The 17240-nt window shown below is 48.3% G+C and overlaps 1 protein-coding gene across 3 annotated transcripts in view; it reads right to left on the reverse strand.

Annotated features, from left to right (window-relative positions):
• The window catches only part of Kif6 (kinesin family member 6), a 391803-nt gene that overhangs the window by 80953 nt on the left and 293610 nt on the right, over positions 1–17240 (reverse strand). For all 3 annotated transcript variants that reach the window (XM_045157624.1, XM_045157625.1, XR_006638595.1), the window contains 2 exons: positions 17054–17162; positions 2079–2134 (listed from right to left, as the gene is read on the reverse strand). In XM_045157624.1, coding sequence (XP_045013559.1) covers positions 2079–2134; positions 17054–17162 — 165 coding nt within the window. The remainder of the gene's footprint in view (positions 1–2078; positions 2135–17053; positions 17163–17240) is intronic.

Here is a 17240-nt window from a genome sequence, read left to right on the forward strand (position 1 = left end):
TCACCATGTAGTCTCACAGTGGCCCTGAACTCATGGCCATCCTCCTACCTCTGCGTGTGCTACAATGCCGGGCTAAGAATATGCATCTTTTGCCTCCTCCCTGCTTCCACTTTCTTCTTGGTAGCCCAGGAATGGTGAGACCCACTGCCCTGCTGAGTGGGACTGGGTGCTCCTTTACAGGGAGTCTGCTCTCCTGCCTGAAGGCCGGCCCTGCAATTGGCCCATCAGCCTAGGATCAATTTCCTTATTGGTCAGGGTTGCCGGACCCTGTGAGACTCACACAAGCCGCGCATATCACCTCCCCAAACATGCACCTCTTAGCTCACAGGCTTTTGCATGATTTTGTTCTGAAGTTTGGGACTCAGGGCAAAAAAAAAAAAAAAAAAAAAATAGGTGTTTAGTGTGTGTGTGCGCGCTCACACGCCCAGGTGAGTGAGAGCTGACAATCTGGAGAAATGATAGACCCTTTCTCAGAAGAATGATTGTTTTTAGTACACGAAGTAAAACATTTAAAGGAAACCAATTGCAACAGCATAGTTATCAAAACTTTAAGCTGTTTCTGATATGGGAGGATCTATGCGTGTTTCTATCCATTCATTCCTAACAAGAGCTGATGGCGAGTGTAATAACCACCGTAACTGTGGGGCCAGGATAAGCGTAAGAGGGATTGCGCAGCGTGCCGCACTATCAGGTGGCTCTTCAGTGGTGGGGGACGGGGGTGGGGGGTGCCAGCTCTACGGGATCTGTTACGGGATCTGTGGCTTGTGTCCGTTGCGGACGTGGCGCTAAATGAATGTCGGGATTCGCCGCAGGGCCATGGGTACGGCTTGGAGTCCTGCTGCGTCCGTGGAACATGCAGCCCCTGCTTCCCCTATGTGATCTGGGGACATCATGACTTTCTGCACTCAAGGAGAAGTCAAAGGGGACACTAACAGTAGCTTCTGTCAGTCCTCACTTGTGAAGGGAGGAGGTGGGGACAAGAGAGAGCCGGGGCAGCTGTGAACAGCTGCTTTTCCAAACACCAAGCAGAAGGCAGAAGGGACCCTCTGTGAAGCTTCCCTGACCTGGGAGGTGGGTCTCCGTCGTGTTTTTAGCTTAGGATAAGAGAGACGTTGTCTCTCGCTTTGGGCACATACCCGTGAGTTTGTCGCTTTCAGGTCACCTTACCTAAGCGGGCAGCCCCGCTTGGCACCCACCCTGCGCCGCATGGAGGGAGACGTACTGGCTCAGTTTTACCTCACATCTTCCCACCGGCTTTATGAATGGTGCTTAAAATGCACAATTGTGCCAAAAATGCTAAGCATGTGCCCTGGGAGGTGTGAAAGTGTTTCATAGCCTGTGAAAATATGAAACAATGTCACTGGAATTGGACGGCTGTGACAAGTTGAGCTATGGCTGAGAAAACCGCAGGGGAGAAGTAAACGTGGTCACTGGGGTGCTGGAACTCAGGCCTGCATGAGGACCCGTGTTAAGGCTCTAAACAAAAGAAAGCACCTGCCCAGTGTGGTGGCGCACACCTTGATCCCAGCACTCAGGAGGCAGAGATAGGAGGATTGCTGTGAGTTCAAGGCCAGCCTGGGCTAGAGGGAGACCCTACCTCAACCCCCCCCCCACAAAATAAATAAATAAAAAGTTAAAAATATATAAACAATAAGGGATGGAGAGATGGCTTAGCAGTTAAGGCATTTGCCTGCAAAGCCGAAGGATCCTGGTTCAATTCCCCAGGACCCACGTAAGCCAGATGCACAGGGGATGCACATGTCTGGAGTTCGTTTGCAGTGGCTGGAGGCCCTGGCATGCCCATTCTCTCTCTTTCTGTGACACACACAAATGGATAAATAAATACAAATCTAAAAAATTATATATATATATATATATATATATATATATATATATATATATATATATATATATATTAACAAAGAAGGTGCTTTTCTGGGCAGACTTCCAAGGCAGGCATCTTCCTGGGCAGGGACATGCCTGAAACTAAGCTCTGTGGTCCAATGATGAAGGCATTTACCACTTCCATCAGGAAAAAATACACTGCAGGAGAAACTCACAGAATGGTATGTGCTTACCGATTTTACTTCTTGCTTTGTTTATACTTTCTCCCAAAGCCTTTGCTTCGGAAAATCTAGAAGAAAAAAAATGAAAGACAAAGAGTTAATTTTTTTTCTGTTCATCATTTAAAATCTTTCTTTTCTATTAAATATTTTATTTATTTATGAGACAGAGAGAAAGAATGGGTGCTCCAGGGCCTCCAGACACTGAAAATAAACTCCGGACACATCACTACCTTGTGCATCTGGTTCACATGGGTCCTGCACCTTAGTCACTAAGTCACCTCTTCAGCCCTAATATTATGCTTTAAAGTAAGAGATTTCTGAGAGGTCTCTAAAATATTATAAAGGCTCATTAAAAGACATTAAAAGAAAATTAAGAGAGTAAATTATAAATGATCTAGGCCTAAAGATAGGGCTAAACTTTGTAGTGTTACACATATTGTCAAGCTGTGACCTATTCAGCATAAAACTTTTATTCTTGGGGCTGGAGAGATGGCTCAGTGGTTAAAGGCACTTGCTTGCAAAGTTTGATGGTCCAGGCTCAATTTCTCCCACCCATGTAATACTAGATGCACAAAGTGGTGCATGCACCTGGAGTTCTTTTGCAATGGCAAGAGGCCCTGGTGCACCCACTCTCTCTCCCTTTCTTTCTACTTACAAATAAATAAAAAAATATTTTTTAAAAATGTATTCTAATATTCTCTAATTAATGACTTTTGATTTTTTTTAAATTGTTTTGCTTTGGGGATTTTATTCATTCTTTAACATTCGTATTAGTGCTATTTATTTATTTGCATTGCGTGTGTATATGAGCATACCAACCACTTTATGTCTCGCTTTATGTGGGCGTTGGGGAATTGAAGGTGCTGGGGAATAGAACTAGGGCCACCAGGCTTTGCAAGCAAGCACCTGTAACAGTGGAGCCATCTCCCCAGCCCTGGACTTTTGATTCTGGTGTTTTGTGATGCAAGGATGCCATGATGAGGCAGGCCTGTAAGGCTTTTCCACTGCAGTTGGCCAGTCAGGACACCATGATTTTGTAGCCAGAGAACACATGCTTAAACAATACTTTTTTCCTGATCATGAGGTACTATAAATCAGAAACTGAGCCGGGCGTGGTGGCACACGCCTTTAATCCTAGCACTTGGGAGGCAGAAGTAGGAGGACCTCTGTGGGTTCGAGGCCACCCTCAGACTACGGAGTGAATTCCAGGTCAGCCTGAGCTAGAGTAAGACCCTACGTTGAAAAACAAAATAGCAAAGGAAATCAAAACTAAAATCAGAAACTGCCAGATACTATCTAGTCATGATGTCATGAAATGAACCCAGCCTCTTGCCTGGTTGTGTGAATAAAATTTTTTAAAAAATATTTTACCCACTTATTTATTTGAGAGAGAGAGGCAGAAAGAGCGAGAGAAAGAATGAGAGAGAGAGAGGGGGAGAGAGAGAGAGAGAATGGGCGAGCCAAGGCCTCTAGCCAGTGCAAGCAAACTCCAGATGCATGAGCCACTATCTGCCTCTAGCTTATGTGGGTACTGGGGAATCAAACCTGGATCCTAAGCTTCACAGGCAAACACCTTAACCACTAAGCCATCTCTCTAGCTCTGAATAAAGTTTTATTGAAACATATTCTCCCCCCACCCCATTTACATTCGCCTATGGCTGCTTCCTGCTACATCAGTGGAGTGGAGTGGATGTGACAGTAAATGAAGTTGAATTTGTTTGTTTGTTTTTGGCTTTTTGAGGCACGGTCTCACTCTAGCTCAGGCTGACCTGGAATTCATTGTGTAGCCTCAGGGTGGCCTCGAACTCACGGCAATCCACCTACTTCTGCCTCCCCAGTGCTGGGATTAAAGGCGTGCACCACCACGCCTGGCTCTGTTATAGGGGATTATTAAAACAGTTTGAAAATATAATTTAAGCAAAATCCCTAATAATCCCCAACCCAGAACTAAGTACCTGTGTGTGTGTGTGTTTGGTGTGGTGTGTGCGTGTGTATGTGAGCCATGACCCATGTGCTTGCCTGTGGCGGCGGGGTGGGGGGAGGGCAGCAGGAAGTGGGGTGTCGCAGTCCAGCACTCTGTGCTCATTCTCGGTTGAGCGGGAATCCCGTCCTGATCCTGGAGCCTGTGGTTCTGTCATGAGCTCTGGCAATTCCCAGCTCCCTGCTCCCTACAGAACTGAGGTGACAGACGTGTGTGGCCGTCCCCAGTTGCTCGTGTGGGATGTGGAGATTTGGACTCTGGTGGTCTCAGTCCCTCTAGCTCCTCATGCTTGCACAGGAAGTACAGCTGACTACTAAGCCATCTCCAGCCCCAAAAGCTTATCTTTAAAAAATAATGTATTTATTAGAAAGAGAGAGAGAGAATGGGTGCACCAGGACCTCCAGCGACTACAAGTGAACTCCAGACACACGTGCCATTTTGTGCATCTGGCTTACATTGTGTACTAGGGAACTGAACCCTAATCCACAGGCTTTGCAGGCAAGCACCTTAGCTGCTAAGCCATCTCTCCAGCCTCCGCCCCCCACACCCAAGCATATCTTTTTTTTTTTTTTTGTATTTGAGAGCGACAGACACAGAGAGAAAGACAGATAGAGGGAGAGAGAGAGAATGGGCGCGCCAGGGCTTCCAGCCACTGCAAACGAACTCCAGACGCGTGCGCCCCCTTGTGTATCTGGCTAACGTGGGACCTGGGGAACCGAGCCTCGAACTGGGGTCCTTAGGCTTCACAGGCAAGCGCTTAACCGCTAAGCCATCTCTCCAGCCCCATCCAAGCATATCTTAATATGCATAACCAGGCAGCTTGCAGTCTGGTCTTTAAGCCAATTTTTATAAGATGGGATCATATGTGTATATGTATTCATACACACACACACATGCATACACATGATTTTTCACCCTGATTTTTTTTTCACTTACTATTGCAAGTGCGTCCCTGTTTCCCTACACTCTCACCTTTGGTGGACAAATGCTAGTCCATAAGATGGCAGTGCTGGTGTCTGATCAGTGCATCCTCCGCATTTTCTAACGTATCTTTAAGAGATACCCACAGTGAACCCAACCGTGCCCTGGGGACGTGGTATAAGATGTGTGTTGTATGCGGAAGAGGGAGTTGGGTCTCTTCTGCATACTGTGTGTCCTGCTTTTATCATTGCTGTGACAAAATATCTAGCCACAAACAAAGACCAAAACAAAAAACAACATAGCTATGGGAGGGTTCATTTTGGCTCAGGGTTTGAGGGGATACAGTCCTCATGATGTGGAAGGGATGGTCGTGGGAACGTGGCATAGCTGTTCACATCGTGCTCCTACAGTCAGGAGGCAGAGAGAGAAGATTGCCTGGTGCTCAGCTCACTGTCTCATCCTATTCAGTCTGGGACTCCCCCATCTCCCGCCCCCCAGTCCAGTGGATGGTACTACCCACATTCAGGTTGGACCTGAAGATTCGCCCAGTTCAAGGTCTCTGGAAACCCCCTCACAGACATATCCAGAGGTGTATCTCCTAGGCGATTGCAAATCCACCCCAGTTGGCGATGAAGAGTAGCTGTCGTGTTGCGAGACCTTATGAAATATTCGTGGCTTTATCCTTTTCTCCTTACTGCCATGAAATTAAATGGGCATCTGCAAATCTATGAAACAGGACACCTGCTCCATGCCTCCCAGTGAGTCACTGTGCCATTACGGATAAGAACAGCGGTGCCATCAACATTTGCCTCGGAAGGGGGGCATCCACCTGTCGGGAAAGCGTCCTGCCAAGCTACGGCTGATCTGCCTTGTATGGATCCATAGAAGTTTTAGAAAACTTCTTATTCTACACGTATCTAAAGATATACAACTAGAGAACAAACAAAGGATGAAACCTCTCCCATACCTACTGTGATGTTTCTAGCTGTCCAATTTTATTTCAATAGTCTCCCTTCTACGCATGCTTAGCCGTCCTCTCCCAATCCCCAAATCTTGCAGGAGTCCAGAGAAACGCAGCTCTTATGTTTCTTATGCACAAATACTTCATGTGCGCAGGGCTGTGTTAGAGGAAGTGGGGAGAGGAGGCCGCTCCGGGGAGGGAGCAACGCAAGCACAGGCTGGAGCGCCACGACGGCTATGTGCTGGGTGGAAAAGAAGTGAGACTTATGTCATTGCTATTTCCCAAACCTGTCTGCTTGGCCTGGGATGACAGACAAGAAGTTCCAGGGACGTTTACAGGTACTTTACCCCTGGCTGGCTAATTAAGGCCCATTGTAGATTATACATGTCTTTTTTTTTAAAAAAAAATTTTATTTATTTATTTGACAGAGAAAGAGGGAGAGAGAGAGAGAGAGAGAGAGAGAGAGATTGAATGGGCACACTAGGGCCTCTGGCCACTGCAAATGAACTTCAGACGCATGCGCCCCCTTGTGCATCTGGCTAATGTGGGTCCTGGGGAATCAAACCTGGGTCCTTTGGCTTTGCAGGCAAGTGCCTTAACCACTAAGCAATCCCTCCAGCCCAGATTGTGCATGCCTTTTTATACAGGGTCTGTTGCTTTCCTGAGAGCGTTGGTCCACCGGATGCAGGGCAGACCTGATTCACTTCAGCAGACATTCACGTGAGGCTATAATGCTGGACACCATAGTCTCCCATGGCCAAACCAGACATTTACATGAAGTATAGGCCATACTGCTGGACTCCACGGTCTCCCGTGGCCAGGCCACTTCTGAGTCTGCTATGGATCTGTGACTGATCACCCGCTGTCACGTTTACTCTCGGTGTATCACACAGTCTTAATGGGTTTGACTTCTTATTGCTGGGTCCATAGAGGTCAGGGAGCTTCAGAGAGGATTGAAGAAGCTATCGGCCCAGAGCTGCAGAGCTGTAGAATTGTACATCCAAGCTGCAGGAGGCAAGATTATGGACAGAGAAGGAAAGTGCTCCACGGGGCGCTGTTTCTGCTCCGAAGAGCAGAACATGGATGGCCGTCTCTCTCAGATGGTTCAACTACTGCCTGCTCCATGCCTGCATCCTCTTTTTTTCTTCCTTTTAAAAAATATATATTTGCAAGCAGAGAGCGATAGAGATAGGAGAGAGCAGGGAAAGAATGGGCGTGCCAGGGCCTCCAGCCACTGCAAACAAACTCCAGACACATGGGCCCTTTGTGCAGATGGCTTATTTGGGTCCTGGGGAATTGAACCTGGGTCCTTTGGCTTTGTAGGCAAATGCCTTAATGGTTAAGCCATCTCTCTAGCCCTGCATTCTTTCTTATTGCTAGCTAGCTAGAATCCACTAGAGATACCTATTTTTTTTGGTCTCTCTCTCTCTCTTTCTCTCTCTCTCTCTCTCTCTCTCTCTCTCTCTCTGTGTGTGTGTGTGTGTGTGTGTGTGTGAGAGAGAGAGAGAGAGAGAGGGAGAGAGATGCACATGTATGTGCCCATTTGTTGTCCATATGCTCCCTTACAGTGAGATGCGGTCACCTGCAGCGGTCACGGTGGGACACTGCTTGTACCCCTCTATCTCTCTTCTTCTTTGAGCCAGTCTCTTACTGATTATGGAGCTTGCTGTGTTTTCACAAACTCTGGGGGTCCCTGGCTCTGTTCCCAAGCCAGGCTGGAGACACATATGTGCATGACCAGGCCTTGCTGATTACGCAGCTCCTGGAACCAAACTCTCATGGTCTTTCAGGCCTCATGCTTGCATAGGAAGTGCCCTGACCCACTGAGTCATGTCTCCAGCTCTAGAGATCTTTCTCTTTTTAAAAAAAAATTTTGTTCATTTTTATTTATTTATTTGAGAGTGACAGACAGAGAGAGAGTAAGAGGCAGAGAAAGAGAGAGAATGGGTGTGCCAGGGCTTCCAGCCACTGCAAATGAACTCCAGACGCGTGCGCCCCCTTGTGCATCTGGCTAACGTGGGACCTGGGGAATCCAGCCTTGAACTGGGGTTCATAGGCTTCACAGGCAAGCGCTTAACCGCTAAGCCATCTCTCCAGCCCATCTAGAGATCTTTCTTAAGTACAAATGCCTTGTCTTCTCTGCGAAAAGCTCTTCCACGGCTCTCCAGTGACCTCAGGATCAAGTGCCTTGGCAGAGTGGAGCAGAATCTCTGTCTCCATGCTCTGGCTCCTGTTGTGTCCTCAGACCTTCTGCACGCACTGTCAAAGCTGGCCTGAACTGCCTTAGCCTCTCTCTTTCTCTCTCATTAGATTCGTTCCTCGTGTTTGGAGCCGCTGTCTTCATCTGACCGAATTCTGCCTAACTCCGGTGTTTTCTGCTGTGACGTCTTTCTCGAGATAGCTCATAAGGCTGCATGAGTCTGCAATGGGGGGGGGGCATTTCTCCACGGCACCCCAAATGTCTGCCACCACGGGCAGAGAGCTGCCGTGTGGGAGCTGTCTGTTTCACTTTCAACCTTGGGTGCCCCATGAGAACAGCACCCATGTCTGTTTCCTTCCCTCTCACCGTCCCTGGAGCACCACGTCAGAATTCTCCCATGATCTATGCTCTCAGGGGAGCGGAGCTAGAGAGTGTGCCCGCCGAGGGAGTGCGTGCCAGGGGGCGAGCCCTGGGCTGAGCTGGCAGGCGTGGATCAGGTACCTAAGTGTTGTAAATCAGCTCCATGTTGCTGTCAGGAACATCCAACCAGGCACAGAGTATGGGAGGAAGGGATTGATTTTAAGCTTACAGATCCAGGGGAAGCGCCATCAATGGGGAAAGAAGCCGCTTCCCTCCATCAAGGCAGAGAAACAAATGTAACAAAACTGTAGTGAGCAGACACCATCACAGGGTGAGGGGCCACAGCCTCACCGCAGGATGGAGGCTGGAGCCCTAAGCGGGGGACTGGGTCAGGCAGTGAAGCCACTACAAACCTCTTCCCGGGCTTGAGGCTACAGTGGCGTATTTAAAGCTGAGCAGACTTTTTGTTTTTTGTTTTTTTGAGGTGGGGTCTCACTCTATCCCAGGCTGACCTGGAATTCACTATGGGGTCTCAGGGTGGCCTCGAACTCATGGTGATCCTCCTACCTCTGCCTCCCGAGTGCTGGGATTAAAGACGTGCGCCACCCCGCCCAGCTGAGCAGACTTTTATACAAAATGAGTGAGCAAGAATGGGACTTAGGAACACAAGGGCATTTCCCTTGCTAATGAGACGATTATCAGTGGCCTTTCATTGAGCAGGTGTTTGTTTCTGTTTCAGGCCCAAGGAATTTGACCTGTATTCCCAAGCCTCTGTTTTAGAGCTGGCTCGTCTCAGCAGCTTGAGAACTTTATTAACCCTTCACATCCTCAGCACCACCATTAACCCACTCCATACATTGATTTTTTTTTTTCCTTCCTCACCAGAGACAATAACTGGGCTTGTATTGGGCCATTTTCTCCCTCCATAAACCTGCGCCTGGACCGTGGCTGCCTCTGTTTTATTGTGATGCTGTATTCCTGTCTTCCTCCTGCTCCTTTTCTGTCCTCACATTCCCTTCCTGTGTGTCTCTTCCCTTGGGATGCTGGATCTCCCTCGCCTCCTGTTAGGGGGTTCCCTCCCTGATTCTAGCAGCTCCCTCCTGTTTCTAGGAAGCCACATATGGTTTTTTTTTTTGTTTTTTTTTTTTTAGCAGTCTCTTGGCTGCTACGACTCCTCAAACTTGATTTCAAATTGCCATTCTCAGAGAAAATAGCATTCTGAGTACCCTTTTGTTTTCCCATCTAGCATCGTTTTAAAAGTGGCAGGTGCTGAGAAGATTCTAATCTAATCTCGTCTCTCAGAGCTTATAATTCTAGCTCAACAGAGAAGGTATGAATATAAGAAACAAATGGAAAGATAATGAAGGTTGAAACTGTTGTCTGATATGGGAACCGGGAGCTCCTTTTGGGCATGGGTGTTATTTCCAGATGGTGCCCAGCGTTCCCCTGTGCCCTCGGCCCACTCTTCCTGCTGGGTTAGATCACTGTTCTCTTCTATGCTGGCCGGGCCCTGCTGAGGGAAGGAGCGCTTTTCTGGGTGTAGCTCATGTTATTACCGCCTTGCTTTTCAATTGCAGTTAATCTCCCTGCCTGGTTCCTCTTTTGTTATTTAATGGGGCTCTGTGTCAGAGGGGGGTTCGGTTCACATGAAGGCTCTGGCACAAAGGAATGTTCCCTGGGCATCACCCGGGCACTGGTATTTACAAAGCATGGGGTCACCAGCCTCTCTTCATAGCATTATATATCCCAGGATGAGTCATGCCTATAAAATGTGGGTGACTGTGGATTGCCAATTGTCCCTCCCACTGAACAATCCCACACAGAAATTGGCTCACACGTGCTAGGTTGATGAACGGTAAATATCCTATTAATGTGCCAACATCTTATTTCTGTTGTCACAGATGGGCACCGAAACTTCCCCCAGACCAAGGACCAGTACTCAGGCATGACAGAGGTTCCGTGAAATGAGGTTTGTGGTTGAAAAAAATGACTGAAAACTTTTCTAGGGCTGGAGAGGTGGCTCGGCGGTTAAGTGTAAGCGTGAAGGCCTGAGATGGTCTGAGATGCCCATGCTCTGGATTCTCCAGATCCCACGTAAACAGCTGGGCACGGCCATGAAGGCCTATGAGCCCAGGCAATCACCTGACTTGTGGAAAAACAATGAGCACTGGGATCAGTAAGAGACTCCAGCTCACATGAGAACAGGCAGGAGGAAATGGCTTAATGGTTAAGGCGCATGTCTATGAAGCTTAAGGATCCCGGTTCAATTCTCTAGGTCCCACATAAACCAGATGCACATGGTGATGCATGCGTCTGGAGTTTGTTTGCAGTGGCTACAGACCCTGGCATGCACGCTCTCTCTCTCTCTCATAAGTAAATAAATATTAAAAAATAAAAAGGTCTTCTACCCTGGGAGAGGGGGAGTAGAGAAAAATAACAGGGGCCTCTGGACTTTCAACAATCCCTGCATGAGGGATTGAATCTCCTGCTCTGGGCTGGAGAGGATCTGCTGGGGCAATGAGTTCTCATCCCCCTCCCGCACTTTGCTATCGAGACGGCACCACACTGGAACCATCCGACAAACCAGAGTGATGAGATGTGAGGAGAGAGGTAAAATAGGCCAGTCCTGGGGTCGGGGTCCTGGGCACTGAGGGCTGGCATCAGTGAGCTCTCTGGGACAGTGAAGAAGCACTAAGGGGAGGGCAGCCATCCGTACTCTTAGGATGGGCCAGTCCTCACAGTGATGCCACGCGGGTCCTCCCTGCCGCTAGGGGGAACCAGAGCAAATATGTGGAAATGGTCAGGGTTTCTGGAAGCGTATTTCGACGTAAGGGCAGTACTGAAACCACCCCTCTGAGTATGTTGTCAGAACATAGGTTGCGTATCATTTTTAAAATTTATTGATTTGAGGAGAGAGGGAGGGAGGGAGAGATGAGAAAGTGAGTTCGGCCAAGCTGTTGCCACTGCAAATGAACTCCAGACACACGTGCCACCTTGTGCATCTGGCATTACATGGGTCTTGGGGAATCGAACTCAGGCTTTCATGCTTTGCAAGCAAGTGCCTTTGACTGCCGAGCCATCTCTCCAGCCCCTCTAGCTGGATTTTCTATGAATTCTCTTAGTGCCCCCTGCCGTAAGTAGCTCGGATTCTGTGTGATGAAGGGTCTTGTCAACTTAATGGGATTTAGAACCACCTAGGAGGTACACCTTGGCACATGTCCGTGTGGGTATTTTCTGAGCGGATTAAGGGAAGGGGCAGTACCCTCAAACGGGGCCCCAGAGGGTGGCCTAGACACAAACTGGTCCAAGGAAAACACAGCGTGCGCCTGTCTACGCTTCTTCCTTAACATGTGTGCACTGTTGCTACGACCACCCTTGCTGGCTCCAGGTTCTTCTGCCCTCCAGTGTGGACTGAATACCAGCAACTCCCTAGGGATCTCCGGGTCTTTAACGTTAGGTTGGGTTGGTCTGCACAGCAAATAGGTTCTCAGCCACTCCAGCGTGCAGACAGCCATTGTCTATTGTATAAGCCAATTGAGTAAGTCCCCCTTTGACAGTGTGTACACATCCCATGGTTCTGTTCCTCTAAAGAATCCTGCCTAATTCAGCATGTAGTATCTAACAACTGAATGAAAAGGACTGGCTCTGGGTGACAGCCCACTGTCTCTGGGTACCAAGGACTTTTTTTTTAATGACTGGGATTAGAGTAACCTTTAACAGATGTCGAATTTGGTGTTGGTAAATGGGCTGGTCTCCTGACTTCTCACTGGATTTAAAAAGACTGATTTACTGCTAGGAAGATTTCTTTTCAGAGGAGGAAGCTTTGTGTGAGTCCTTCTAATTCCCTTGTACGATGCCTTGCTGCAGGGAAGATGGGATCAGCAGCTCCACAGCCCATCCTGTGTGAACCAGAAATGTTTGAAGCAAAGGCACATGTGTGGCAGAGGTTGTCATGGGATGGCTGTGTAAGGAGAAGCCTTTGAAGACCATGTCAGAGTGACCCTGCCCAGCCTCCACCCGTCCATCCACTGGAATCGGATCTAAACTCAGGTGCAAACCCAATCCAGAAATTGTGACAGTCTTAGAGCAGGATGAAACATGTCTGCTCTGTCAGTGGCTCTTAAATTTGAGTACAAATGAAAACAAGTCAGGGGCTGGAGAGATGGCTCAGCAGTTAAGGCACTTGCCTGCGAAGCCTAGGGACCTAGGTTTGATGGCCCGGTACCCACGTAAGCCAGACGCACAAGGTGAAACACGCGTCTGGAGTTTGTAGTGGCTGGAGGCCCCGGGGTGCCAAATTTCTCTCTCTCTCAAGCAAATAACTAAAATATTTAAGAGATAGTTTGGTATTGTTTTTAACCTTTTGAATTGAGGGTGTTCTGATTCTGAGCCTCTGGATATCAAGGTTACTACACACTGTACATACAAGTGGTCTCCAAATAGGAGTGTTCTTGGAATCCATGCTTCTTCATTTATTTGTGTGCACGTACGTGTGCACTCATGTATATAGGTGTGCATGCACGTGAGTGTCATGTGGAGGTTAGGGGACAACCTCAAGTGTCATTCTCAGGAACTCCACCCAGCTTCTCTCTGAGACGGGGTTGCTTACTGGCCTGGAACTCACCAATTAGGCTGGACTGCCTGGTCAGCAGGCCCAAGGGGCCTTCTTGTCTCCACCTCCCCAGGGCTGGGATGACAGGTGTATGCGACATGTCCAGCAGGTGCACATGGATTCAGGCTCAAACTCAGAGCTTCATGCTTGTGAGGAAAGCACATGACTGATTGAGGTACCTCTCCTCACCTCTGGAATCCACTTTAAACTTATTTATTCATTTACTTACTTAATTTTATTTTCAAGCAGAAAGCGATAGAAGAGAGACCGAGAGAGAGAATGGGCATGCCAGGACCTCCAGCCTCTGCAAATGGACTCCAGATGCATGGGCCACTTTGTGCATCTGGTTGTCCATGGGTGCTGGGGAATTGAATTTGGGTCCTTGGGCTTTTTGCTGGTCAACGCCTTAACTGCTGAGCAATCTCTCCCGGCCTGGAATCCACTTTTTAAAGCAATGACGTTTAGGCCTCCTCATCTATTTAATTAGAATATTTGGGGAGTCAGGCCCAGGCTTGGCAAAATTTAATAGTTCCCTGGATCACTGTAATAGAAATCCAGGACCATGAGCCAGTGGTGTAAGCTGAGAAGCCTCGGGGCCCCGACACAGCTGAGGGTATGCTGGATGTCTTTATTGAAGGGTAAAGCAAATGTCATGTAGTCAACACGCCTGTCTTCAGCCAGCCGCGGAAGGCAGCAAGCTCTAACACATCCAAGTGGTCATTGCAAAAAACCCACAGCCTACCGCAGCATTAGCATGTTCAAGGACCCCTTGGACACACATGCTGAAGCTTATACCAATGTGCACGTATGTCCACATTCCTAGGGAGAGAGTCCCTAGCTTTTACTACACTCCCTTTACTCTCTTGTTCCCCGGTTTGATTCCTTTTTATCTTCCTTCCCTACTTCCATCCTTTTTGTAGGTATGATTCTAGTTGTTTTGGGTCCATGTAGTTGTAATTTATAGGCCTGGTTGTGGTAGTTTGAATGGATGTCCCACAGCAGATTCAATTTTATTAAAGCATCTTAGATTTCTAGCTACCTGGCTGGAGGAGGTGTCGCTGGGTGTATCCTGGGGTCCAGCCCTAAGGTGTGTTTGGGGGTGGATCTGAATTCCAGCCTCAAGTCTGCAGGGAGCAGAATGAGTTATTCCTGGGTTCCCTGCCAGGTTTTGCTCTTGCTTTGGCTGGTGGGTTTTCTGTTTTTCACCATCATCGCACCTCCCCTGTATCGGGAAGCTTCCATAAATCCTGCTCTTCCTATTAACTGTGTGCAGTTTGGAGGTTTGTCCCAGCCAAGTGAGGCTGACGATGACAGCAAATCTCTCTACCTAGTGTCGTGCATGTCCATAGGGATGGAGATACAGACATGGACCTGCGGTGTGTCCAAATCTAGTCCACAAACACAGCTGAAGTGAGTATGTTCATACGTCTCCCCTTGGGAGCTCAGGAAGGGCCATCATGGGATGTACGTACATCCCAAGGTGGAAATGCTGGGTCACAGAGGTGAAGATACCTTTGACCAAGAAGGGATACACCATTCCCCAGAGGGTTGGATTCTGTCACTGGATTTGTGACAAAGCCATACATCCCGCAGTCAGAGCCTCGCTGTCAGCCCTCGATGCGGCCAGCCCTTCCCTTTTCTCCCCCCTTCCCAGCAATGCTGTTATTCCCTATCTCACTTCCTCCTAGTGCTAGCTGCCCCGTTGAGGGTTTTTCGGGGGAACTACTTGTCTTCCAGATGCCGTGTTGTCTCTGTTCCCCCTTTCCTTCTCCTCCTCAATCCTGCCTCTGGCTTGTTTCCATGGCCTACTGTGCTGGTTAATTTTACCTCCTTCTGAAACTAACTTCCTTTCTCCTTAGTTACCTCTCTTCCTGAGTGTGTGTGTGTGTGTGAGAGAGAGAGAGAGAGAGAGAGAGAGAGAGAGAGAGCGCGGGGGGGCACTGGGGATCAAACCCACGACCTTCAGTGTGGTAGGCAAGGGCTCTACCATCGAGCCATGCCCTATCTCGTTCTCTGCTCCTTCAGTTTCTTCTCTCTTGAACCTGATGGTCCAGCTGCCTGATCTATTCTTTGCAGCACCTACATGCCCAGCCACAGACTTCTTGGAGCCAGTCTTCCTCTGGGCAATCAGAACCTGAATTTCCTCTGGTCCCCCTCCACCATCTCCCTGCTTCTTCCGCCTCCTTCCCCTCTACCTTTCTCTCTCCGGGGTTGGGCCCTAGGCCCTGCATTTCGTGAGAGCTCATCATTCTCTTAGACATCCTTGGACTGTTGTCAACAAGCACGTGACGCTCAAGTCCAGATCTCATTTGAATGCTGCACATCGGTTTTGAGATCTGTCCATGCGCCTGGATCCAGAGCGGCATGGGTCTTCTGAGAGTGGTCGAGAGGCACTGGCTTTGAGGTCTGGACCGACATCAGGTTGGTCTTGAGCCTGCAGCGGCGTTCCTGCTGCTGCATGCTGAGTGCTGAGGTATGCACCACCGTGCCCAGTGAGGACCTGGGGTACCAAGAATGTAATTGGTATTTCTATCACACCTTCCAAGGCGCAGGGTCCATTGTGGAAGAGGTAGTGGAAAGAATGTAAGAGCCAAAGGCAGGGTAGGACTCCTTACAACGTGCTCCTCCAGACACAAAATGACCTGGGTATCCATGACCTCACAGTGCCTGACACTACCTACACAAGACCATCATAAGAGGAGGAAAAGATGATGACACCAAAATAAAAGAGAGACTTATTGAGAAGGGGAGGGGATATGATCGAAAATGGAGTTTCAAAGGGGAAAGTAGAGGGAGGGAAGGAATTATCATGGGATTTTTTTATAATCATGTAAGTTGTTAATAAAAAATTTGAAAAAAATTAAAATTAAAAATTAAAAAATTGATGAGAGAGTAAGAGAAAAAATGGGTGCACCAGGGCCTCCAGCCACTGCAAATGATCTCCAGACACATGCACCATGATGTGCATCTGGCTTACTTGGGTCCTAGGGAATTGAACCTGGATCCTGTGGCTTTGCAGGCAAATACCTTAACCACTTAGCCATTCCTGCAGCCCCCACTTACTTTTGAGACAGGGCTTCTCATTGGCTTGGGACTCACCAGTTAGGCTACACTGGCTAGCCAGTAAGCTCCAGGGACTCTCCTGTCTCTGCCTCCTTAGCTCTTGGATTACATGTGGGCATTGCTATACCTGGCATTTTTACATGGGTTCCAGGGATTGAACTCAGGTCCTAATGTTTCTAAGGTAAGTACTTATCCAGTGAGCTATCTCCCTAGTACAGCTTCCCCCAGCCCCCCGAGAATAAAAAGACATGGATAGGGCTGGAGAGATGGCTTAACTGTTAAGTGCTTGCCTGTGAAGCCTAAGGACTCTGGTTCGAGGGTCCATTTCCCAGGACCCACTTAAGCCAGATGCTGGAGGCTCTGGCGTGCTCATTCTCTCTCTCTCTTTCTCTGCCTCTTTCTCTGTTGCTCCCAAATAAATAAAAATGAAACAAAAATTAAACAAAGAGCTGGGCGTGGTGGTGCACACCTTTAATCCCAGCACTTGGGAGGCAGAAGTAGGAGGATCGCTATGAGTTCAAGGCCACCCTGAGACTATAGTGAATTCCAGGTCAGCCTGAGCTAGAGTGAAACCCTACCTCGAACCCCCCCAAATAATAATAATAACAATAAATAAATATAAATAAAATAAAATAAATTAAATTCAAAAAAGAGAGACATGGATAGAATCCTAGGCTGGTAAGAATTAATAGATACAGTGAAAATTGCATATGGGGATAATGCTGCCAGTCACAGACTGTCCTGCAAGTGGCTTATCCAACCATCCTGGGAGGACGATGAGGTTCATGCATGAAAGAGTCATGTAGGGATGGACACAAACAAATGGGAAACTGCAGGAACGCTGCGCCTGCAGGAAGTCAGAACAGCCGGCTTCCTCTGGGCACCTCACCTCTGCCTCAGGATCTGTTTGTTGTCGTCGATGGTGATGCTGTCCGCGTGGTCCCTCTTGAAGATTTCAAAAGCCTCCTGGCGCCCTAAGGACATCTGCTCTCTCATCCCTGTTTGGAGACATGGGGAGGTGGCTTTAGTCCCAACATCTTGATCCTGTTAAGTTCACTGTCACTTTGGTCGGACCG

This window comes from Jaculus jaculus, chromosome 8, assembly GCF_020740685.1.
Source record: "Jaculus jaculus isolate mJacJac1 chromosome 8, mJacJac1.mat.Y.cur, whole genome shotgun sequence".
Classification (NCBI taxonomy): Eukaryota; Metazoa; Chordata; class Mammalia; order Rodentia; family Dipodidae; genus Jaculus; species Jaculus jaculus.